Raw genomic sequence first — 25,951 nt, 5'->3', positions numbered from 1 at the left:
TGTGGCCCAGACTTCCTCATCGGCTCAGGCTCCCTTCCCACTGCTCAGCCTCACTGGTTCTGTTTCCCTTTCACTCCCTCCCTCCCTTAAACTCTTACCCCCCAACCCCATTACAAACAAAAATAAGTAAAAGCAACACTGCTTTTAACAGGCTCGCACTGACCCTGCATCTCTGAGCATGGATGGCTGCACACCAGAGCCAACTAGTTCAGATGCCTCTGAGGCAGACCCCACGAAAAAGACTGATGCCTGACACCGCAATGGGGGATGGAGAGGCACCAGCAGCAAAAGCGCCAATGCAGCCTCCACGTGAAGCTGTGCCCAGGAGAGACCAGCACCCACCTCTCAGCCTGCCAGTCTCGGTACCAGTCTCCAAGTCAGAACATTCCTCCCTCACCCCTTGCCCACGCAGTGTGCACAGAAATGCTGAATTACATCGCCATCCTTTACATCTAACCTTTCCTCTGAATGGAAATGCCAACAAAGTGAGCCCTCTGCCGGCACAGGCCCACACCCTCTTCACCGCTCGACGAGCGCTCCAACATCACTTCATTAGGAACCCTTCCCTGACACCTCCTTCCCCCATCAGGCCAGGTCTTTCCTTAAATATTCTCATGACATCAGGGCAATTCCTTCATGTACCTGTACAAGTTCACAATTATTTACTTATGTGCTTACTTAATTGTCTGTCTTCCCACTAGGAAGCAGGCCTCATCTGCTTTGCTTACCACCATATCTCCAGTGCCGTTTAATGCCTACAACACAATCAGGACTCAATAATCAGATGTTGAACAAATCAAAGCCAATGGCCATCCTGCAAATCTGTAATCAGGATGCAGCAGGGGCATTTATTTACCCAACAGTTGAGCACAGCTATGGGCAATGTTCTTTGTAGGCATTAGGATAAAAGATGTATACAGGTCACAATATGCAAACTCCACAGGGCAGGAACTCTTATTCATTTCAAAATTCTGAATGCCTGGCCCACAGTAAGCATGAAAATACTTAATGAACAGAGACATAGTCCCCACTTTAAAAAGGATCATTTTGTCTGTCTCTTACTTACACCAATAACATTTTAATTGAATTCAAGAAGTAGGGCAGCAATGGAATCACCCAGAGCCGGGAGTCACCCCTCTGCTGGCTGGCCTCTCCAAGGAGGCTGTGGAAAGCACAGCCTCACACACAGTGGCATGTTTGCCCTCAGAGATGACAGCTGAGCCCTGGCTGGGTGGCTCCGTTGGTTGGAACACTGTCCCTCACACTAAAAAGGTTGCAGGTTTGATTTCAGGTCAGGGCACATACCTAGGTTGTGGGTTTGACCCCCTCAAGGCGCATATGGAAGGCAACTGATTAATGTCTCTCCCCTACACCCCTCCTTCCCCCCCCCCCCCAAAAAAAAAAACACTAAAAAAGGATATCCTCAGGTGAGGGTTAAAAAAAAAAGATATTTAAAATTTTTTGTTTAAATGTTCTTTTTTGGGGGGGAAATCTAATAGTTTACTGGGACAAGACTGAGTTTGTACTAAATTTAGGAAAAACCAATGTTACACCCCACTGCAATCTGTACAGAGGCTCTTAACACTGTTAGGAACAGAACCGATCTGAAAGTGTCCTGAGAGCCATGGTTCCCATAAAAAGCAATGTTCCCATAAAATAGCCCAGAAGGCAACTCTGCCCCACCCCACCCACAGCAAGAGAACATTCTACATACCATTTCAGAGGGCTCACAGGCTCCCTGAGGCCCATCCATACACAGTCCCCAGTTAAGAAACTTTGAATTCGACAGTGGAGACTTGGAACATGTCAGTTTGACATTTTGGTAGAAGTACAGAGTTAGTCCCAAATCCCTCGCCTTGGTGACCATCATCAATCTTCACAGGAATTCTTCACAGGAATCGGATATTGCTCTCTCTTAAAACAGGGGCTACGTGCCGTGGGAAAGGTAGCACCTGCCAGCCTCTGGCACAGGCAGGGATGTCAAGGCCCAGAGTCGGAGAAAGGGAGTGGCTGCAGACTTGCATGGGAGGGGGGTGGTACAGTCTGCAGGTGGACAAACCAAGACTCAAGTCCTGGCTCTGCTAATGACTCATTGTGTGACTAAGGTCAAGCTGCCTTACCTTGGCTTCAGGTTCCTCATCTGTGAAAACCACCACAGTCCTTTTAAGGACTATTGTTATGAGGATCACACGATATAAAACATTTAAAGAGCTCACTGAGTGCCCCGCACAGAGTGAGGTCTTTTACTTGGCAGTAGCTACTACTTTTATTAATAGAATCAGAAGCCGAACTACCATCTGCACATGTGCTGCAGAGAAAGAGCCATTTAAACAAAGCCCATTTCACACAAAAAAGCAGGAAATGGGCTGCTGACAGGAAACAGGAGCGGATTCCCAAAGGTCCCTCGCTGGGCTGGAGACATAGGGAGTCAGCAAAGGTGGGAGGTTGAATGTTAGTAGTCTGCATGGCAGGGTTCAAGGATATTGTCTGGGTGAGTGGGTGTGTAGGAAGAGGTCTTATACATTAAGGAGATCCTGACTCCAAAGTCCTCAAAGCTAAAATAAAGAAATCTGACGAAGCCCACCTCCCTCTTGTTGAATGCTTGGGGTAAGAACTTGGCTTTTCAGTAATTAGAAGAACCTGAGATTCACACACGACTGTCAAGATAACAAGATACCTCTACACTTACCATTTTATTTAATCTTCCAAACACCTCTCTGAAAGGCTATAGCAGGAATTATCACCCTCATTTTATTGATGGGGAATCGAGACCTAGACAGGTACAGTGACTGCTTAGTGACGATGCCAGCACCAGATCAGTGATCCGGGGTGATTCTTACTTCTTATGCATCTCTGCAGCACGCTCAGTACTGAGTACAGTTCTTGACCCATAAGAAAATCTATAAATGTTTATTGACTTGAACTGACTTAAGGAGATGCCTGGGCAGAGGAGGTCAAAACAGGGCAGGCCAAGAGATCACTGGTGTTGAGGGATGATATGATCATCAGAAGATCAGCAGCGACATTAAAGGCATCATCTTATGGCTCTCTCTCCAACCCTGCTGTGTTAACCTACCCTGGGTCACAGGGCACAGGCAGAGCCAGGATGAGAGCCAAGGTTCGTGCGACTCCAAGGCCTGCCCTTGAAACCACTTGACACAAATCAACATTCTATTTAATCTCTGAGCCTTTTTATTTAATTTGTTCAAATAGTTCAGACTCCACTCCCTCTAAAATCACTAAATAGAATTAGGCTTTCTGGTCCTACCATCAGAGTATTTTTCTAAAATGCAGAAGCAAATTAGTAGCAGAGAATCCAAACACAGACAAGCACCAGGCGAGACCTACTTATTAAAAGAAGAAGGGAGTGACCGCTGCCTACCCTTATGACACTGAAAAACTTAGGGTACAGTGCAGAGAAAGAGCAGCCACTCGGGAGTTTCGTCATGAAATCCAATTCTAAAAGGTTACAACAAGCAAAGAAGTAAAACTATAGCCTGGTCTAGTTACAGGGAAAACTGAACTTAGGTACAGTGTACACATAAGAGTTTCAACACCGACACAGACAAAGTTTGTCCTGTTCATTCAATCCCTCATTTACAGTAAAGCACTGTGACAATAAGCATTGACTTTAAAGTCAAACTCCCAGGATCTAATCCCTATTCCATCACTTAGGAACTTTATACACTTTGGGTGTTTTCTTCAATTTTTTATGTATACATTTGAAAAATGACCTCATGTGGTCATTGCAAGGATTAGTCTACCATGTATAGACACTATGGAAGATTCTGTGAACATACCAAGGAAAAAATGATGAAGTCACTGCAATCATAGAGCTTAAAGCCCTAATCCTAACACACAATAACTACACAAATGATAAGAGCAGAGAATGAAATTCAAACTAGTGTGGCTTTTAGCTCATAAATAAAAATATTCCCCAAGGGCAAAGATTCCCAAATGCCAGAGTTTTCTGTTTCTCCAAATAGCAAGTGATTAGGATTGCATCAATTTGGAGATACTGTTATTTGGTTTTTGCAATAATATCTTTTCTTACAGGTAGTTTGAAGTCTAGCACAATCACTTTATATTTGAAATAAATTCTAGTGAAACAGTGGTTCAGAAATTACATTTCACCTTAGTGAGGATTCTGTAACAAACGGATCAAGTCTTCAAGCCTGATCTAAGAAACGCACTGAGCCATCTCTTTCAGCTATTTCTTGTTCTAAACTAGCCTCATATATCTGACTTAATCTCTAAAATACCTGTATAGACATAAACAAACCATTGCTTTAACATAATTCTCGAATCAAAAATTTGAAAGATCTAAATGTGATTGTATTCCCACCCCACGCCCCTCTAAATAATACATAGTACAGTTATGAGTATGAATGGGTTGTGGAGCTACTAGGGCCATTCATGAATTCCTAGAACAATCCTTAAAAATGAAATTCCTTTTAGACCTTATAGCAGAAGTGAAAACAATTTTTCTATTTCAGGGCACTGACCCATAAAAAAAGAGAAAATCAATGGACAATTAATTGAGTTCTTATACATGCTGTTAAATTATAGATTAAGAGCAGGAGATCAAAAACTCCTCAAAAAATAAATGTTAGTCCCATAATAAACTAAGGAGAAGGGGAGAAGTACAAGAGCAGAAAAGAGAGAAAAGACAGACACAAAGGGACACACACAGGTACAGGGAGGAATACAGACCTTTTTGAACAACACCCCCATCTTGTGGCTGTTTCGGGTATTGCCACAATAAACTTAACTCCTGTTGTATTTCTGCAAAGGAGCGGAAAGCACATTGGGAATGCAAAGTCTGAAGGCCTGAGTTCCACTAGGGCAGTGGTCGGCAAACCACAGCTCGCGAGCCACATGCGGCTCCTTTGGCCCCGAGTGTGGCTCTGCCACAAAATACCACGTGCGGGCGCGCATGTACAGTGCGACTGAAACTTCGTGGCCCATGCGCAGAAGTCGGTTTTCGGCCTGGGCGAGTCTATTTTGAAGAAGTGGTTCTAAAGCCGAGCCACACTCAAGGGGCCAAAGAGCCGCATGTGGCTCACGAGCCGCAGTTTGCCGACCACTGCACTAGGGCTTGTCAGTGTGCAGCCAGTACCACTTGGGTAAGTTACCTGACTTCTGTAAGCCTCAGTTTCCACACTTGATTTGCCCTATGTACCTCATTAGGTACCATAAGAAATGAGATACTTCCAAAAACTATACAAATACCAGAAATTACAACATTATAAATGTTACAATGACAAGAAAAATAGGTCTTTGTTACTTGGACTGCACATGTGACAAAGTATCTCAATCAAGAAGCACAACTCTGAAAACCAAGTCACAATTTTTAAAAAATAAAAATATAATGGAATGGAATTTCAATGAACCAGAGTCAATGTTTCATTTCTAAATTGTACACCAAAAAGTTAAAAAGCTAGTTTCCAAACCATCCCATAGCAAGAGCCCCGTTTTCCATGTCCAGAGGGACTCTGCACACACACACCGTGCTGACTGAGGAGCTCCCAACCTCATGCAGCCCACATAACACACGCAGGGCTTGCAAGGATTTTCTTATTTTTGAGATGGCATATTATACTGTGACTAAGGTTCTTTGCCGGTAATTGGCTCAACTTTCCATTAATATTTGCTGGTATTCAAGTATAGCTGCCAGAGCGTAACTAATCATCACTAACTAAACTGTACATACCATATCCCACCTTTAGCAGGGTCCTGGTGAGTCTGTAAGGCTTTCCATGCTGTGAATCAATTTAAAAAATTACTATCTTTCTCACCCTGAAACCATGTTGCAAGTAGGGGTATCATCCAGGGCCAGAAGGAATTACATATCTAAGCACAAAATGTGTGTGCTGTGCAGCCTGGTCTGCCTGAACTCCTTGAAAGCAGAGGCAAGAAAAAGAAGACATTAGACACCGCCCATCTGGCCTATGAAAAAAAGAATCCATTTATTATTAAAGTGTTTCAAGCTAATGAAAACCCAAAAGGTAAAACCTTCGCTGGAAGCTACGTTTAAGCCTTGTCCAAATCCATGTTAACTCTTGTTTGTAAACCATTTGGTAGAAACTCAACAGCATATTCATTTATTCACTTATTCAACCGCTATTTATATGGCAGATTCCGTTCTTGCGCTGGGGATTCAAAAGCAAGCAAGAGATAAAGTCCCCTCTGTCCTAGGCTTAATTCTAATGTGGAGGGAGAATTAATAACCAAATAAACAAGATAATGTGAAGCAGTGATAAGCGGAAAATAAGGTAGGGCCAGGAGATAAGGGTTGGGGGAGCTGCTACTTTAGACACTGTAATTAGAGAGGGCCTCTCTGATGGCATGATATTGGAGCCCAAGAATGAATGAGGCAACAGTGAAGCCAGACAGACACCGAGGAGAACATTGCAGGCAGAGGCTGAGGAGTGAATGTGCTGGCCTGTTTAAGAACAGCAAGGAGGCCAGGGTGTCTGAAGTGGAAAGAGTAAGGGGGAAAAGTAGTAGGAGATGAAATCAGAGATGACCAAGAGGTCAGATGGTGCTAGGCCTTGCAGGCCAAGGCTAAAACTCGAGTTTTATTCTTAGAAGCATTAGTTGTAAGCAAGAGAGATGGGAATCAAGAAAAGCCTGGGAAGAAACCAGTGTGGAAACAGGAAGACCAAGCAGTCTCCTGGAATATTCCAGGAGAGAAGTGATGATGATGGTTAGACTAGGGTGTTAGTGATGAAGGGAGCAGGAAGTGACAAGATTTAGGATACATTCTGATAGTAGGGCTTGCATATGGAGTTAAGAAGATGGAAGTGTGACAGAAATAGAAGTCCAGGATGATATTAAGATTTTTGGCCCGAGCAACTAGCCAGGTACCACGAACTGAGATGGGACACTGAGAAAGAGGCAGGTTTTGGAGGGAAGAAATCACAAGAGGCAGATCCTCTTGTGTGCTGAACCAGGCTGAGGTGGAAAGAGACTCAGAGAACCTCAGAGCTCACTTGGTTCTCTGCTTTGTGCACAAACCCAAGATCCATGAAAAAGTCCCTGAGAAGTGTTTCATATCTGCTTCGAAACCAGAGAGGAAGTAACCACAGTAGCAGCCACCATGTCTTGAACCCTTACTAGTTATCAGTCACTGTACATATGCTGTAGTTAATCCTCACACACGAAAGTACTTGGCACTGGTAAAATATCATTAAATGTTATCCATAATACTTGTGAAGTATGTCACCTTTTAATCTGAATGATAACGTCAATGATTATCTTAATTTCTAGAAGTTCTATTTCCTTTTTTTTTTACACACCCCATTCATTTTACCTTATCATTTCTGTTCTTTCTTGGGATAATAGATAGTCCTTTCAAAAACACAACAGCAAGTCCAAGGTCCTGCTGGAGGCCCAGTCATATTGTGTGTCTGTGTGAGCATTAAATACCTACCTATGCTTCCACATTCCACGGGACGCTTTTATCAGTTCACACACGCTAGCTAAAAGCTGCTTTGCTTCAGGCACCTGGGCATTTCTCTTTTTTCTTTCAAGTTCATTCAGGTATTTAAACATTTCTTGGGCCTTATTTTATTTAGCATCTCCAAGTGTCTAAGGAAGGTTGGCCTGCATTAGCTCAGTCTGACATATAACCAGAACCAGAGTCCAATATTACCATCCAGTTGAGGAGATGCCTCTTAAATAACTGACTAGCTCTGAATTCAGGTCTCCCTGATGCCCAGTCCATGCTCTTGTCCTAGACAGAAACTTCTTGCTCACATCTGCCAGACACACTAGTTCCAGTTCTACCCTCTGGAGTCACATAAGGTAAACAAGAGAGTCAGACTTTTATGCACCCTAAAGAGTATGAACACAACTATTTATTCTGTCCCCCATTTGCCTCCAGCTGAAAATTCCAAACTAAACTCCTTCAATTACTTGTTCTTCTTTAAAACCAAATTTTATTATAACGTGAATACAGGAAACCCTATGTTTTTTACCTTAAGAATTTGTACAAATCATAAATGCCACTGGAAATGAAAAACAAAGTGGGTTTCCTTCATGTATTAGTTTCTTATTAGGGAATTTCTGACCACAACAACAAATACTGAAAGTTAAAGGACAGCACAATAGAAATCACAAAACCTGTGTTCTGCCACTAACTAGCTGTAGGACTATAGAGGGCTATAAGCTCTTTTTGCTTTGGCTTGTCTTCAAAATGGGAATGATAATATCTTTCCTAGAGTTTAAAGCCTGGGGGAAGCAGTAAGATTTAATGCATAGGATATAACACAAGAAAATATTTGGAAGGCTGAGGGGTGAGAAAAATGGAGAGATGTTACTCAAAGGGTACACACTTTCCAGGCATCTAAGAAAGAGCACGATGGCTATATTAACAAGACTGCTGTATACTTGAAAGTTGCTATGAGCAGAACTTTAATGTTCTCATCATCACAACAACAACAAAAAAGGTAATTTTGTGAGATGAAGAAGGTGGTCACTAATCTTACTGTGGTAAACATTTGGAAATATATACACATGTCAGATCATCACACTTACACCTTAAACTTACCTAACATTACATGTAAAGCCGGGGGAAAACAGAAGTATCTAATCTGAGATCTTATGGGAGAATCATTTTAAGTCTAGACTGGGAAGGAAATGCAGTGTCAAAAAATGTCCATTACAACTGATGAATTGATATATGGTGCACATCTGGCATTTTGACGTTGTCTGTGATTTTATTTTTATTTTTGATGTGGGAAGCGTTGTTATTCTTAATTACGTTAGCCAGACATTTTCTCTATGTTGTATTATGTAAGTTAAATAAAGGAAGAGTTATCCAAAATTAGGAGAAAGTGCCCTAGCCGGTTTGGCTCAGTGAATAGAGTGTCAGCCTGTGGACCAAAGGGTCCCGGGTTCGATTCTGGTCAAGGGCACGTACCTTAGTTGCAGGCTCCTCTCTGGCCCGGGCCCTGGTCAGGACTCATGTAGGAGGCAACCAATTGATGTGTTTCTCTCACTGTCTTTCCTTCTCTCTTCCACTCTCCCTAAAAATCATTGGAAAAATATCCTCGGGTGAGGATTAACAAAAAAGAGAAAGTGTATAAAAATTTTTTTGGAAAATTATACAATAGAAAATAAAACATTATTTTAGTGTGTTATAAATGTTATTAATGCAAAAATTATTTTACCTTCATGTTGCAAGCCAATTCCATGAGCCTCTTTGCATTCTCTTCCGAGCGGTACCTCTTAGGAAGCTGGACCCTGAAGAACTTCAAGGCACCTTCAAAGTCTGTCAAAAGCAAGTCATCCTTCGACGTCTAGAAAGAGAGAGAACTGTGTGGAGAAAAGGTTCTTTGCTTTAAGGCTGCACAAGAAGCATTTTATAATCCCAGCAGCTTTCTAAGCCCCAGAAGATAGGTCTCCGCTCCGTCAGAGCCACGTGCTCATCTCCACTGCCAGGGACAACGTCCGAGCACAGTGGCTGTTAGAACGAGACTAAGACCCAAGCTATTGCAAGTGCTGAACCGAGAACGACAGATGACTCAGCTTATGAATAAATGTGTACCTTCAATAATCCAAGGGCAACATTAAAAATAACACTGATTCCCTAAAAGAGAAAACACAAAAAGAACATTTTTAGTGTTTACATCTGGACTATGAAGCCGTTTGTCTTCAGAATACCCCACAATTTTAGAGCAGTTGTAAAACATTAAGAAATGGAATCAACTTGAAAATACCTTGGAACATAAAAATTACAGAGCCACTGCTGAAACACCACGTAAAGTAGATCCAGTCTCCCATTCTTGTGAGAGAAGAGCTTTTCTAGCCCTATTCTCACATTCAACAAGAATACTTTCCTATACTTCCCAAGCAAAACATTGGACTCATAAAATTATGATCAGGCCCTGGCCAGTGTGGCTCAGTGGATAAAGCATGTTGGACTACACACCCAAGGGTCACAGGTTTGATTCCCGGTCAAGGGCACATACCTGAATTGCAGGTTTGATCCTGGCCCCGGTGGGAGAGTGTGCAGGAGGCAACCAGTCAATGTATCTCTCACATGATGTTCTCTCTCTCTCCCTCCCCCCCTCCTTCCCACTCTCCCTAAAAATCAATGGGAAAAATATCCTCATGTAAGAATTAACAACAAAAATTATAATCAGAAAATAATTCCTGTGGAACTTATATATATATATAACTTTTCCCCCCAGAGAGGAAGGGAGAGGGTGAGAGAGAAACATAAATGATGACAGAGAATCATTGATTGGTTGCCTCAGTCCAGGCATGTACTCTGACCAGGAATTGAACCGTGACCTCCTGGTTCATAGGTCAACACTCAACCACCAGCCAGACTAATTCCCATGGAACTTGATTTTGTGTGGCCCCGATCGAGGTACAGCAATCACTTTGAAGCCTGTACCGACTCTGCTCCAGGCTCCCTGAACCTGGACCGACTCTGCTCCAGGCTCCCTCCAAACTGCCTTCCTTCATCTAACTATCTGGAAGTCGGGGGGTGGGGGCAAAGGACAAATGAGGGGAAGCACTAACATCTGATCAAATTAAACTATTTAAGTTTCTGGACCTCAGTTTCCATAACTAATATTCTCCCAAGGATTTTCTGAGCTAATTAGTTTGAAAATTTTATTTAAATTATTTAGCATGCCACTGGGCCCCTAACTACTTAACAAATGGTTGTTTATAATAGTAAAACCTGGACAACTCAAAGGTTTGAGATTAGGAATTGGTTACACAAAATATGGTATATCCAAATGGGATACTTGGCAGCAATAAGAATAATGATATATTTGGTAATGTTATTTCTTATAATGTTTCAAGCTGGGTAGAAGGTACAAATTCTTTAATGGACTTTCATGTTTTGCATATGGTAAGATTATACAAAAAGAAAGATGGTATTGATGTGTGTCAAGATATGTTCAAGTACATGAAAAGAAAAAAGAGATTACCAAATAGTATATATAGCATAATCATATTTTTAAATATATACTGACCCAAAATATGCATCCTATATAATAATAGACAAATATGCAAATTGACCATACCTCCGACACACCCAGAAGCCACGCCCACAAGCCACGCCCACCATCCAATCAGAGCGAGTATGCAAATTAACCCAAACCAAGATGGCTACAGCCACAGAGAGCAAGGTTCCCTAGGTAACAGAGGAAGCCAAGCTTTCTGCCAGCCATTGCAGGCCTAAGCCTCCACTCAAGCTACAAAGTTTCAATTATAGAAGGTAAACAAATTCAAACAAATGGCAGCAGAATGGAGCTTGAGAGAGCAGGCCAGGGTTGCCGCTGGCAACAGGGGAAGCAAAGCTTTCTGCACACCCTGGCCGGGCCCACCCGCTTAAGGCAACAAAGTTTCAATTATAACCCCAACACAAATGGATTCGGGCCTCGGAGGGAGCCCCAGGCTTGGCTCTGCTCCAGGCTACAAAGTTTCAGTTGTAGAAGGAAAATAAATTCCAGATACCAGGGTCTCCGCTTGCATCCCAGGGGGCGTGGCCCACCTGCAAACCACCACAGGCCCCTCGCTCAGGCCGCCCCACACCCCAAGGGAACCCCACCTTGATCAGGGACACCCTTCAGGGCAAACCAGCTGGCCCCCACCCCTGTACCAGGCCTCTATCCTATCTAATAAAAGAGTACTATGCAGATTGATCATCACTGCAACACACAATATAGCTGCCCCCATGTGGTCAAAGATCCTGCCCCCATGTGGACACAAGATGGCCACCACAAGATGGCCAGCAGGAGAGGGCAGTTGGGAGGCACCCGGCCTGCAAGGGAGTGCAGTTGGGAGGCACCCTGCCTGCAAGGGAGGGCTGTTGAGAGGGACCAGGCTTGCAAGGGAGGGCAGTTGAGAGGGATCAGGCCTGCAAGAAAGGGCAGTTGGAGGTGATCAACCCTGCAGGAGAGGGCAGTTAGGGGTGACCAGGCCAGCAGAGGAGGGAAGTTGGGGGCAAACAGGCTGGCATGGGAGTGATTAGGGGGTGATCAGGCTGGCAGGCAGAAGCAGTTAGGGGCAATCAGGAAGGCAGGCAGGCAAGCAGTTGGGAGCCAGCAGTCCTGGATTATGAGAGGGATGTCCGACTGCCCGTTTAGGCCCGATCCCTGGGCAGTTTCTGCACACCCTGGCCGGGCCCACCCGCTTAAGGCAACAAAGTTTCAATTATAACCCCAACACAAATGGATTCGGGTTATAATTTAATCCCTGGGATCGAGCCTAAACGGGCAGTCGGACATCCTTTGAGGGGTCTGAGATTGGAGAGGGTACAGGCTGGGCTGAGGGACAACCCTCCTCCGTGCACGAATTTCGTGCACCGGGCCTCTAGTTATTATATAATATTCCATATAGAAAAAAAACTATTCCATATAGAAATTACACATGCACATATATAAAGACAAAAAAGGCTGAAAGAATATATATCAAAATGTTAAAAGTAGTTACCCTCTGGACAGTGAGATTAGATATATCTTTAAATCTTTTTGCTTATATTTTCTACAGTTTCTATAATAAACATATACACTGAGTGGCCAGATTATTATGATCTCTGAACACATAATAATCTGGCCACTCAGTATATATCCTATATAATAAAAGGCTAATATGCAAATTGTCCCCTCCACCAGGAGATCGACCAGCAGGTAGGCTGGACCCCACCCATGCACAGAGCCTCTAATATATATATACACACTGAGTGGCCAGATTATTATAATCGCATAATAATCTGGCCACTCAGTGAGTGTGTGTGTGTGTGTGTGTGTGTGTGTGTGTGTGTGTGTGTGTGTATGTATGTGTGTGTGTATATAATATATATATATATCAGAGGCCCAGTGCATGAATTCGTGCATGGGTGGGGTCTGGCCAGCCTGGCCAGGGGGAGGGGACATGGGCGGTTGGCCGGCCTGCCTCCTGGTCGAACTCCTGGTAGAGGGGACAATTTGCATATTAGCCTTTTATTATATAGGATATACACTGAGTGGCCAGATTATTATGCATTCAGAGATCATAATAATCTGGCCACTCAGTGTATATTTTTGAAATTAGTAACTTTTTCCTTAAATACATACACACACACCCCAAAACTATGTTGTGGCAAAGACTGTTATTTATTATCTACTTTCTTTTAGCAATAAAATCCCACCCCCACCCCATTTTTAGCAAATTCCTAACAAACTTAAAAAAAATAATCTCTCTTGCAAATAGGTGTGGTTATGTACCTAAGCTCATTTCCACTTACCAATAAGAGTAAGTGGAAATGCACGTGGTACTTCCAGGAAGTCTCTTTTAAAAAGAGGCCATGCACCCTCTCCTGTTCCGTTCTAACCCTCCTAGCTTAAAATGCAGAGTTGATAACTAGCACTCTCACCAGACATAAGGATGAGAGTCACACTCTAGGGAAGGCAGGTTACTGCCAATCTCTGACTTCCTTTACATGAAAAATAAACCTCCATTTTACTTAATTGCTGCTGTTTTGAATTTCTTCAAAACATCAGCCAAACCTAATACTAATACAAATGTCTAACATATGGTTTGTTTGTTTTTTAAGCTGAGAGTGCCTTTTAACAAAATGTGATCATTAGCTTTGGCCCAAGGAAGAATCACTGAAACTTGGATTTCCCAGCACTGAACTAAAACAGAGCAGAACAAGTTCTGTTTTGACAGCTGTCATAAGGAGGACACTGTAACACTCCGAAGGGCTATGGTCTCCGATACGTACCTCACACAACAGCAGGTCAATGATATGGAAGACCATGTAGAGAGGGAACTTGGCAGTGAAAAGTGTGAGAAACCACTGGGAGGCGTACATGTGTGCTTCAAGGCTTATATCCAGGAAGTGGCTGTACAGGTCTGGAATAGACTCCTAAAATAGGAAACTAATTAGTTTTAGGCACATATGCAGCTATTCAGCTCCCATTCAGGAGGCTCATAAATCTAACAGGAATAGGCTGAAAAAGTCACATATTTGTATTTTTCTAAAAACCTCCTAGTGCTAAGAACACTTATCATCTGGCATTAAACTGGCACTCAGCTCCCTTTTCCAGTCCACACACTAGCTCTAAAGAGGAATCCTCTCCCAAATGGTGACAAATATGTGGAAAGGCAGTTTTTCTTTCCAAGTTGTAAAATGTTTGGGAAAGTTTGTTTCACTTTTGTTATGGAGTTTCTAACCAATAAGCATCAGGGCCCTGGTGAACACTTCCTGACTATGCTGTGTTAGAGGCCCCGACAAAGTCTGCTGATATTCTGAGTGTTTTATGAGACTGAAAACCCAACTTACACCCAACAGGTTCACACGTTATTAAACCTTGGCATCATCATCACATCGTGAGAAATGAAAACAAACAAACAAAAACACCTATCCTTCACCCTGGATGGCTAAGGCAACACCACTGCTCCTTGGCACCATTTCATCAATCTACTTCTCCCTAGACCATGCTCTAACTGGCAAAGGCAAGCTGGGTTGTTTTTTGTTGTTTTTTTTTACCTGCATGAGGCGTTCCAACTGGTAAAATTTGCAATGCAAATCTTCAAAATTTTGCTTGAAAAGTTCCCTGAGACCATAGTCAAACATGATCTTGACCAGAACACTGAATGCCTGTTCTTCAGGCATCTGTAACAGACAGGGAATGGCAGGAAAAATAAAAATAAAATCACAAAACATATACAGAAGTTTTTCAGTATATTAAATTCATCCTTCTACTCTCTTATCTGGATAGTAGGAAGTTTACTGGTATGCAGTAACTCAGTACTTCATAACATTCATTCACTCAACCAAGAAATCAAACCTCTAAAATTTGATTTTAGAGAAAAACTGATGTGAAAGAGAAACACTGTGAGAAGGAAATATGGATAGGTTGCCTCCCACACGAGCCCAGACCACTGATTGGGCCTGAAACCTATGTGTGTCCTGACCTGGGATAGAACCTGCCACCCTCTGGTGTTCAGGATGACGCTCTAACCAACTGAGCCACACCGGCCAGGACTCAACCAAAAAATACTAATGGTGCCTCCTCTCTGTCAAACACTGTTCCTGTCCTTGGGGAGCCTCCCACAGAACCACACAGTCACTGTACTACGAGGTAGGCAGGAAGATGATGAGAACACAGGAACAGGGAAGCCTGAGTCTGCCTGGGGGACACACAGGCTCTGTAGAGAGCACAGGACTGGAACAGGGCAGGACAGGCGGATAACACGTGTAGGTTTCATCTTTCCCAAACCATGAGATCTTATAAATCATTTTACCTTCTTTGCCGCCATTTTGTTCCAATAAAAATGTTTTACTTCCTCACTGTTATGAAAAAACATGGCTAGAGAAACCTTACATGTTCTAATGCTTGTGGTAATGCTTAAACTACTATAGTTTAACACTCACAGTAATACTTAAAGTACTACAAAAACCCTATTTCTATTTACAGATGTTACCTATTTATAATAATACCTACATCTTTCACAGCTTTACAGGAAACTATTTCCCTAAGAGTATGGCAAATGTCTCATTTTCAAAATAAAATGAAAGCACTGGAAATGTTATTTAAGGCTCAGTGTGACTATAGCAAGCCTTCAAATGTCAAGAAGGTGGGCAGGCTTCTGTGGAACAAGACAATGGAGGTGGGCTGAGCACAAAAATCACTAGAATAAGGCAGAGGAAAAGAGCAAATCAGATTAATAAGTGAGAACAATGCAGCATATTATTGGAAAGTTAAGGATTTGGAGCAAAGGACCAGACCTTTGAGGTCTTTGTCATGAAAGGCAACTTGACTCTTCCCCACACTCAGGGAGATGTGGTCTGACCCCGAGTGGCCTTTCAGTTAGGCAGTCCATCTGCCCTCAGGCTGACATTTACCTAACACAATGGCAAGCAGCAGAGAATTCAATCGAAGACACTGTGGATTTGATCAGGAAATCCATTTTAAAGGGGTTGTGATACTTGTATGGGGATAAATGTCCTTGGACTGAAGTTGAGAACAAAGATAAACCACATAGGTCTGTAAGACTGAGATAAAAAGTTTGCCTAAAACAACAAAACAAAATTTTAAAACTTTACCTGTTGATGGATGTGTTAATTACCTTGATTGTGTGAGCATTTCATAACTTACATCAAATCATCACACATACATACACACACACTTGACTTGTTTATTAATGTCAAAGCTTTCTCATATTTCACATGCCTACCAATAAGCTAGGTTCAGTAACAAGACAGACAGTGGTTTTTGTTTTACTTTTATTACAACCCTGTATTTTACTTGCATTACAACACAAAATGACTTAAAACTCTTCCACAGCTTCCCCTTGCTTACAGCAACAAATCCAGCCTTCTTGGCCTGGCCTCCAGGGGTCTACTAGGCACGTCTTGTTATCCCTCCAGCTCCCTCTCCTCTTCCCATCACTCATGACATTCCAGTCCTACTGTCTGTTCAGTTCCTTCCAAATGCCAAGTTTTCCCAATTTCACTGCTTCTATATATTGTATAATTTCCTTTTCTGGGAATGTTCTATTCTCTACTGTCTTGCTTTCTAAAATACTTTTATTATTTTCATAAGAATGTTAAAAAAAGTTAAAATGAGAACGCTTCTCATTTTTCAGGGTTCACCTTAAGGGTTACCTCCCCAGAGGAGCCTGGAATCTAAATTTGGCTCCCTTGTTATACTCTTGCATCAAACTTTTTTTTATTATGTCTTCACAACACCACTGAAGTCAATATACTTATGTGACTTTCTGCTTACAGGTGGTCAGCTTCACTAGCTGTGTATCCACAAGGATTGAGACCATGACTACATTATTCTCTCCTGATCTCTAGCACAATACAGACCATACAGGTGCTCAAAAACTCTCAGTTAACATCACCTGTGTATTTTTTGCCAAGTATTCTAACTTGAATCATTAGGAAATGATCAGACAAATCAAGAGTGTGTGATCTTTTACAAGATAATTTGCTAAAATGTTTCAAAATACATAAAAAAGGCAAGGGGATAGTTTAGATTAAGAAAATAAAGAGAAGTGACAACCCAATGCAATGTTGGAATCAATCAAATGCAATCCATTGATCTGGGTTAGAAAAAACCTACCTATAAAGGACTTTACTGTGTAAACAATTGGGGAAAACTGAATTTGAACTGGGTATAAGCCAATACTGAATCAGTGTGGAATTTCTTGGATGTGATTGTGATATTATGGTCATGTCCTTAGGAGATACATGCCCAAGTATTTAGGAGTGAAATATGTCGATGTTGGCTACTGAATTAAAAAAAAATTTTTATAAAATGTGTGTGTGTGTGTGTGTGTGTGTGTGTGTGTGTGTGTGTGTAAGAGAGGAAAAGAGAAAATGCAGAGGGAGAGACAGAGAAAACAGTGTGGAAAAATTTAACTGGTAAATTAGGTGAAGAGTATATGGGTGTTCACCTTAAGATTTTTTCAATTTTGCTGTGGATCTGAAAAAAAGTATCAATAAGTTGGATGAAAAAAATGGCATAAAAGAAACCCAACTCCTTCACCTTCCTCCTACCCCAATATATAAATCCCAAAACAAATACTAATGAGGTGGCTACTTTAAAGAAGATAAAATGTCCCCAAGGGTCCAGCTAAGAATTAAGTCTATCCAAACATCCTAGCAAGAAAAAAAGTCTACCCTTGTACCATTTTTCAACACCATCACTTATTCTCACATGTTTCTCTTCCACGATGACATTAACTTTAAAAAAAAGTTTTCCATGCCGAAACCGGTTTGGCTCAGTGGATAGAGCATCGGCCTGCGGACTGAAAGGTCCCAGGTTCGATTCCGGTCAAGGGCATGTACCTTGGTTGCGGGCACATCCCCAGTAGGGGGTGTGCAGGAGGCAGCTGATCGATGTTTCTCTCTCATCGATGTTTCTAACTCTCTATCCCTCTCTCTTCCTCTCTGTAAAAAATCAATAAAATATATTAAAAAAAAAAAAAAGTTTTCCAGATATAGGAGTTAAAACTCATGTCCTAGAGCAGGCGTCCTCAAACTACGGCCCGCGGGCCACATGCGGGTGTTTTTGCCATTTTGTTTTTTTACTTCAAAATAAGATATGTGCAGTGTACATAGGAATTTGATCATGTTTTTTTTTTAAACTATAGTCTGGCCCTCCAACGGTCTGAGGGACAGTGAACTGGCCCCCCTGTTTAAAAAGTTTGAGGACCCCTGTCCTAGAGCCTGGCCAAAGCCAATACAAAACCATGCTCAAGATTAAGACTAGTATAAGCTGAGGTAGGCCATGTCTAAGACATAACAGAGACGCATTTACTCACATGGAGAAGCAGAACAGCAGCGAGAAATGACTGGCCCTGGCAATAGCCAATCTCTTCATCATATACAGAATAAGCCTGAAAAAAACAACACAGGAGGCGTAAATGAATGTAGTCACTCATGGGCCACAGCTGCCCTATAGGACCTTGAACACAGGAACTGGAAGATGCTACCCACCCTGCACTGTGGCGTTTTGATGGTCAATGAATGATGAAAACATTTCTCTCCAATCCCATTTTTTATTTTATAATAAATAAAACTGTCACCACACCACCTTCTGTTGCCAAGGAGCAGAGAAGGTTATGCAAACACCACTTGGGCACTAAAAAAAGGTTGTCATAACTCCTTGTCTTTGCTCATGCTTTTCCCTCCATCTGAAAAATATGCTCTTCCTTCAGGCTCCAAACATATTCTATTCCCCCAGAATTCCCTCTTCTCTGTGCTTCTATGGTACTTGCTACACATGTATGGTTGTTATGGCCCTTACCTCACTGCATTTTAAACCTTCATCCTCACACATAGCAGGCACTCACTAAACACTGTTAATGTTATTCATCTTCGTTCTGGGAAAAAGTCTTTTGGCAAAGACACCAAAATACAATTCTCTCTGCAATGCCAGTAATAACTTTTCTGATAAGAGGGACTGCTCTGAAACTGCTTGTGGGTTCCTCTGGAATTCTTATTTTGTATTTTTCTTGGCAGCGGAAGATCACTACCCATCTCTCCGAACATCACGTTTAACAGAATACTGACATCTAACATTCCTTGTGGTTTGCTCTTTGGTTCTTTAGCTGTTTTTCAGTCTTGTCTTTATGATTAATACTTATAGTCCTCATGTAAGTTGTGGTGGAAAGGGGAATTCCTATAGATTCAAGATGCTATTTCCTGTATGACAAATTTATTTCTAATGAAACTCCCTTTATTATCCACAAGGTTCCTTTGTGTCCCAGAACGCAATTTAGAATGGGTTATGTTTAGAGTTTAGATCACTTAGCAAAATGTTATGCCAATGCTTATTAGATGAAAATTAAGTCAACATATACATAAGTTTTATCATTAGACTTTGTGAAACTCTAGCTTTTAAATATGTGTATTATAATCAGGTTTTCATAAATTCAGGTAAAATTCAATATAATCACATATCTCCCATTTGATCAAAGCTTGTCTGATGCGAGGGCCACAGAAAAACTCATGCTTTTCCAAAAACAAGATGTGTACAGGGCTTAGAAATGACCTGTTTATAATACAATGAGGCACCATTCAACTGTGTAAATATTAACAAGTGTTAATAACTATGTTGTTAAAACTGTGTTACAAACTAATAGTAATATATGCAAACACAGCTCAATGTTTGTGAAGGTTATCAATCAACTAGAAGCCCGTTGCACGAAGTTTCATGCAAAAGACCTTCCTTCACCTGGCTGCTGGCACCAGTTTTCCGCCAGCACCATTTTTCCTCTGGCCACCCGCCGATCGGAGCACCTCCTGCCAGCGCGATCGGCCACCCTGAGTTCCTTCAGCGCTGCGGGAGGACCCATGGGGCCGGAGGAAGCCGCAGGTGGAGGAACTCAGGGTGGCCGATCGCGCTGGTGGGAGGCACTCCGATCGGCGGGTGGCCAGAGAAAAACTGGTGCTGGCAGAAAACTGGTGCCACAGCCACGCAATCAGCCACCCCGAGTTCCGCCACCGGTGCCTTCCGCCGGCCCCATGGGTCCTCCCGCAGCACGGCCAGCGGGAGGAACGGGGGGCGGGGACTCACACCCTGCCAGCCCAATCGGCCACCCCGAGTCCCGCCCCCAGCCTCCCAAGTGGGCGTAGCGGAGTGATGGTAATTTGCATGTTACCATTTTATTAGGTAGGATAGGTGATTGTTCAAGAAAGAACACAGGCTTCAGAGTTAGAGTTGGGCTGAAATCCCAAGCAGCTAATATCCAGGTCAAGATCTTAAGCCTATTACTTATATTCTTTACTACAGGCCCGATTCATGCACCAGTGGGGTCCCTCGGCCTGGCTGCAGGGATCATGCCGAAACCAGCTCTCCAACTTCCCCTGAGGGGTCCTGGATTGCAAGAAGGCAGTTCTCAGGTGACACACCCTGGAATCAGGCTCCCTCCTCTCTGGTTCCGGGTGTGTCACCCGAGAACTGCAGCTGCCAAGTCACTGCAGCTCAGCAGCTCCTGAATTGAGTGTCTGCTACCTGGTGGTCAGTGCATGTCATAGCTATCAGCTGGATGGTCAAATGGTCAGATGGTCACTTAGGCTTTTATATACAGATTTGTAAGATGAGAATAATCATAGTATTTATAACAGAGTTGATGTGTTATTCTCAATCCTCTCATGTCACATACTCAGCACATGGTTTAATCAATTATGCACTAGGCTGAAAATGTATTGAATTTCTACAGATAGAGAATGGAGAGGAGCATATTTTTCAGGCTCATGGAAAAGCTTGAAGGAATGCTCACACACATGAAAGTACATGATACATTTGGGAAAAGTCTGGAATATAAGGTTCATGAAGGCTATAAAAAAGAAGAAAAGGCATTTCATCAATCCAACATTTAATGCCAAGCACTGTGCCAAGTGCTCCACATACTAACATACATAAGCAATGATCCCTGTCCTTGAGAACTTCATAGTTCAGTTGGGGAGTTTGACAAGTAAATCAACCAGAATGCAGTAAGAAGTTCAACGTGGTTGAAATATAAAGTATTTAGAGAATAAGCCAGGATATATTATAAAATGCCTTTACTGCTAAGTTAAGGAATCTAGGTCCAGGAAATGAACTAAGATTTTTTTTTTTTAATTTGATTTCAGAGATGAAGGGAGAGAGAAACATCAATGATGACAGAGAATCATTGATTGGCTGCCTTTTGCACGCCTCACACTAGGGATCAAGCCAGCAATCTGGGCATGTGCCCTGACTGGGAATCGAACCTGTGACCTCCTGGTTCACAGGTTGATGCTCAGCCATGCCAACCGGGCCAAACTAAGAATTTTTTATTTCATTCTGTGGGTTATGGGAAAGCATTAAAGGCTTCAGTGGAGGCCAGTGAAGTGATTCTTCAGTCAACAAAGAGAAGATAATAAATAGGCTAGAATCCAAAGGCAGGGAGACTAATGCAAGGTAGCAGCTGTAAAAGTGCTGGCACCATATGATAGAGACCTGTATGAGGGTGTGGACAGCGAGGGAAGTATGAAGATACATCAATCATATCAAACTCAGGCCAAAGGAAGGAAATGAAAACTAACAGAGAAGTGATTGTATCTTCAGCAAGACAATGGCACTGGGGTAAAGGAAAACTGTTTTTCATTAAAAGAGAACAACTAAACATATGGATATGCTCAGTCCTGATTCTAACCAAACTATAGACATTTAGGGAAATCTGATTGAGTGGCTATTAAGCGAAAGTGATGGATAATGACGGATGCTACTAGATGGATAATGATCTTATTTTTTAGAGATGTACAGTGAAGAATTTAGGATCATGATGTCTGAGATTTGCTTTAAACTACTTCAAGGAAAATGTTAATGAAGCAACTGTAGCAATATGTTGATAAATATTAAATCTAGGTAAAGAGACATATACAGTTATACTCTTCAACTTTTACGTCTTAAAATTTTCATAAACATTTTTCCCTGGCCAGTGTTGCTTAGTTGGTTGGGCATCGTCCCATACACCAAAAGGTGGCTGGTTCAATTCCTAGTCAGAGCACATGCCCTTATAGGGAATGTGCAGGAGTCAGCTGATAGATGTTACACTCTCATATTGATGTTTCTCTCTCTCTCTCTAAAAGTCAATTAAAAAAAATTTTTTCCCCCATAATACTGTTGTCCCTCAGTATCCACAGGGGATTGGTTCTAAGACCCCTGTGGATATCAATCTGCAGATGCTCAAGTCCCTTATATAAAATGATGCAGTATTTGCATGCACTCTACATTTGCATATAGGCTATAGCAGGGTATGCTTCCACATCACTTTATTTTCCTGGATTCAACATAACGCTTGAGGCATGGCAAATTCAAGTTTTGGTTTTTGGAACGTTCTGGTATTTCTTTTATTCTCGAATATTTTTTGATTTGCCATTGGTTGATTCAGCGAATGCGACACCAGTGGATGCAGAGGGCTGTGCAAAACGTGTTTGTAAATAAATTCTATTTTTAGTAGATCTGTTTGATTTACTTGATAGACTTACATGGAGACCAACTGGCAGCTGGAAATTTAGGCCTTGAGCTAATGTGGATTTGGGAACATCTGTGTAGTGGTGACAGCTGAAGCTTTGGGAGTGAAAGGGCTCACCAGGGAGACAGTATAGAGCACAGCAACCAATGAATGAGCACCTATGTCTCAGGAGGTAGGCCTCTGTTTCAGGAGCAGGCAGACAGGGATAAAATAATGAGGGAGTGAGCCACATTGTGAGAGAAGTGAGAGCACAACCAGGAGTGTGAGAAGTCAAGAGTAGAGAGAGCTGCGCAAAGAGGTAGAAAGCAGAGTGCAACAGGGTTAAAGGCAGTGAACACAAGGTTTCTTTTTCTTTTTTTCTTTAAATATATTTTTATTGATTTCAGAGAGGAAGGGAGAGGAAGAGAGAGATAGAAACAGCAATGATGAGAGAGAATCATTGATTGGCTGCCTCCTGCACACCCCACACTGGGGATCAAGCCCGCAACCTGGGCATGTGCCCTTGACCAGAATCGAACCTGGGACCCTTTGGTCTGCAGGCTGACGCTCTATCCATTGAGCCAAAGCGGCTAGGGCCACAGGGTTTCTTTCTGGGAAGCTGGATTGGCTGCTTAAATGGGAAGCATAACTGAGAAGGGCTAGAAAAGGATGATCAGAGAAGAGGATTACAACCAAAATCAGAGCTTTGTGCATCCTATGGGGAAATTAAAATTAAACCCAAGAAACATTTTTGTAAATTCTAACTGCCTATATAGTTTAAAGCACCTAGTTTCATTGGAGAATCACCCTTTATTGCTAGCCTGTCCTAAAAACTAGTTGTTAGTTTCACCTTTTCAATCATAATATGTAAGTTCCTTAAGGACACTTCTCATTCTTTGACTGTATTTCATATGTAGTATATGTTATATAGGTACCTGATTAGCTTTGGGAGGGGAGGGGAAGATAAGAGGAACAGAGGAAGGCTGAAGAACTCTGGTCCCAAATCCTCCTTTTGGCTCTGAAGTTACCAAAATCTACTAGAAAATGAGTTACTGATATTGAACAGTGTGCCATTTCCTTTGAAACTCCCAGGTACAGACCTTTTAACAGGCTGATCAGTATTTCCCAGCATACTATGCTGCAGTGTTAAAAGTCCACCTGGGTAGGCATTGGCATGTCCTACTGTTAGACGTATCCCAGGTGCCAAGTGCATCATTTATACTGTGCATACTGAAAAGGAGCTTGCAATGTTACAGAACTCAACTGGTTTCATAAAACCAATTTTTTTAAAGTATAAATGTGGAGCCAGGCAACTGTCATCTGAAAGTCCTGATTAAAAGGGTAAAAGGAGCCCTATCATTTTATTTCTAATTAATTCCTATTCATCATAGTCTAAAATTGTGTTCTTATCCTTGATTTTACAGTCTTTCTTTTTTTTTCATTCTTGAACATTATATAAACATTACACTTTGTAGTTATTTTTAGCATAATATCCAAGAACCAAACTGACCATTCAAAACTGAGTCTTTTTTTGTGTCTGTGACATGAAATACCTTGCATATTTTATATAAGGAATCTTGTCCATCTCCTCCTGTATCCTTAAAGTAGTCATGGGCTGGGAATGTCCGGTTAATATCCCGGGTGATAGCACTGTCCTGAGGAGACTCCTGTGAAAACATAAAGAAAGAGAAGGCTTAGCGGTCAGTCATGTACCTATTTGTTTCGGTTTATACAACAAGGTCTTCTCATTTACATGCTTCAAGATGCTTCAGGAACATATATACACATATGCATGCCCAGAGTTACTACATCTTCAGGAACCAGCTACTCAAACAAAAGCAAAAGCTAATATTAAGGGGGGAAAGATTGAAGAAAAGCAACCTGTTTCACTCTATACACCTCATGTATAGCCCATCCCTGCTGCAAGAAAGTGAAGCTGGTGCCCTTTCTATTGTAACAGGGAAAATGTTCTATTCAAAACAGACTTACCATAGGAAAATGCCATATCTAATCTCAAAAGGAGGGAAAGTGCTCCTGTTTAAAAAACTGGGTACAAAAATTGCTGCTTTAATTGATCCTTTGGCATGAAGATCATGTGTCAGGTTCTCAATAGAAAAGAGAAGCTCCTGACATGTGTAATACTTTTAACAATGAAGAATTATTTAATAAATAAATGGAAAAGAGAAGCCTCTGAATTGGGTTTATCCTAGGTGCAAGTGGCATAAAAATTTGCACATCAGTATGAACAATAGGAAGCCAGTCTACCAAATGCCAAGGGATTCAACAGGCTATGGGAAAATACCCCTTGCTTTTGCCAATGTAGGAAAACTGTTTCCTTGTTTGTCATGACACAACTAAAACTGAACAAATGTCAATAATGTCAGAAATCCTTCATAAAATATACCAAGCATCCAGCTATTTCTAATATCTTCCCTTGTTAAATTTTATTTGCTTACATATTAAAGAACTGGAGCACAGAAGCATGGCCTTCTATGTTAACAATGCGTTGTTTTCATAGTTAAGACAATAGCCTTGATTCTCCTTAAAGAACCTATATCATATTCAGGACACCATCCAGGAGCCTGACAACTCCTGTTTCAAGATTAAAAATTAAAGTGATATTCCTCTCGTCCAGTAATTTCTCTAGCCTTCCAGCTAACTATGTTCCCAGGGTCATAAAATACTTTACGATTGTGGGATCTGACTAATTTAAAGCCTATGCGCTTTCTTAACAGGTAAACTACTAAAACCTTCAAAGACACTGCCAAACTGCTTTCCCAGGAGCTTTACTGGCATAGACAACAACAGTTAAGGCAGCTCAGAGCTGTGGTGATTCCTGACAAAAGGACAATATTCAAGGTGAGACCTAAGACTACAGCAGCTATCACCTGGTGGCAGCTTCCAGGCTGCAGCACATTGAGGGAACAGAAACAGGTTTGGGTGGGGAGTGTCTGGAGCCGAGATAAGAGACAGCAGAATTTGGGGGAGAGCAAGAAAGCTAGACTTTTAGGTCTTAGAATACTGAAGATAAAAAGGCGAACAGAGGGCGCTGCAGAGCTATCTAGAGCAGTGGTTCTCAACCACAGTGCACAGAAGGGTCTTGGGATTGATTCCATTTCAAGGGCTATCAAGGCACATGCAGGAGGCAACCAATCAATGTTTTGCTCTCACATCAATATCTGTCTGTGTGTCTCTCTCTTCTCTCCCACCATCCCTCCCTTCCACTCTCTCTCTAAAAAAAAAAAAAAAAAAAAAAAAAATCAGTGGAAAAAAAATATCCTCGGGTAAGAATTAACAACAACAAAAAAAATGCATCAATACAATCATTAATTGCAACAAATGTACCATATCAATGTAAGATATAGGGGAAGCTGTGAAAGGTATATGGAAACACTGTATTATTTTCACAATATTTCTGTAAATATAAAACAGTTCTTTAAAAAAAAAATAAAGTTTATTAAAAGAGAAAAAGCCCTGGCCAGGTAGCTCAGTTAGTTAGAGC

General features: G+C 41.8%; 1 protein-coding gene across 2 annotated transcripts in view; it reads right to left on the bottom strand.

The window, feature by feature from the left end:
- Nucleotides 1–25,951, bottom strand: part of RABGAP1 (RAB GTPase activating protein 1) — a 119,643-nt gene that overhangs the window by 10,968 nt on the left and 82,724 nt on the right. Inside the window, exons 14-19 of one of the 2 annotated variants that reach the window (XM_008155269.3) lie at nt 24,003–24,116; nt 18,289–18,363; nt 14,501–14,626; nt 13,733–13,876; nt 9,554–9,595; nt 9,177–9,305 (exon numbers count right to left, since the gene is read on the bottom strand). In XM_008155269.3, the coding sequence (XP_008153491.2) occupies nt 9,177–9,305; nt 9,554–9,595; nt 13,733–13,876; nt 14,501–14,626; nt 18,289–18,363; nt 24,003–24,116 (630 nt within the window). Of the gene's footprint in view, nt 1–9,176; nt 9,306–9,553; nt 9,596–13,732; nt 13,877–14,500; nt 14,627–15,859; nt 15,875–18,288; nt 18,364–24,002; nt 24,117–25,951 lie in introns of those variants that run through there. The other variant, XM_054727494.1, reaches the window with a different exon arrangement.

Source organism: Eptesicus fuscus, chromosome 15 (assembly GCF_027574615.1).
Source record: "Eptesicus fuscus isolate TK198812 chromosome 15, DD_ASM_mEF_20220401, whole genome shotgun sequence".
In the NCBI taxonomy this organism is placed as follows: domain Eukaryota; kingdom Metazoa; phylum Chordata; class Mammalia; order Chiroptera; family Vespertilionidae; genus Eptesicus; species Eptesicus fuscus.
This window is presented reverse-complemented; position numbering and strand designations above follow the sequence as displayed.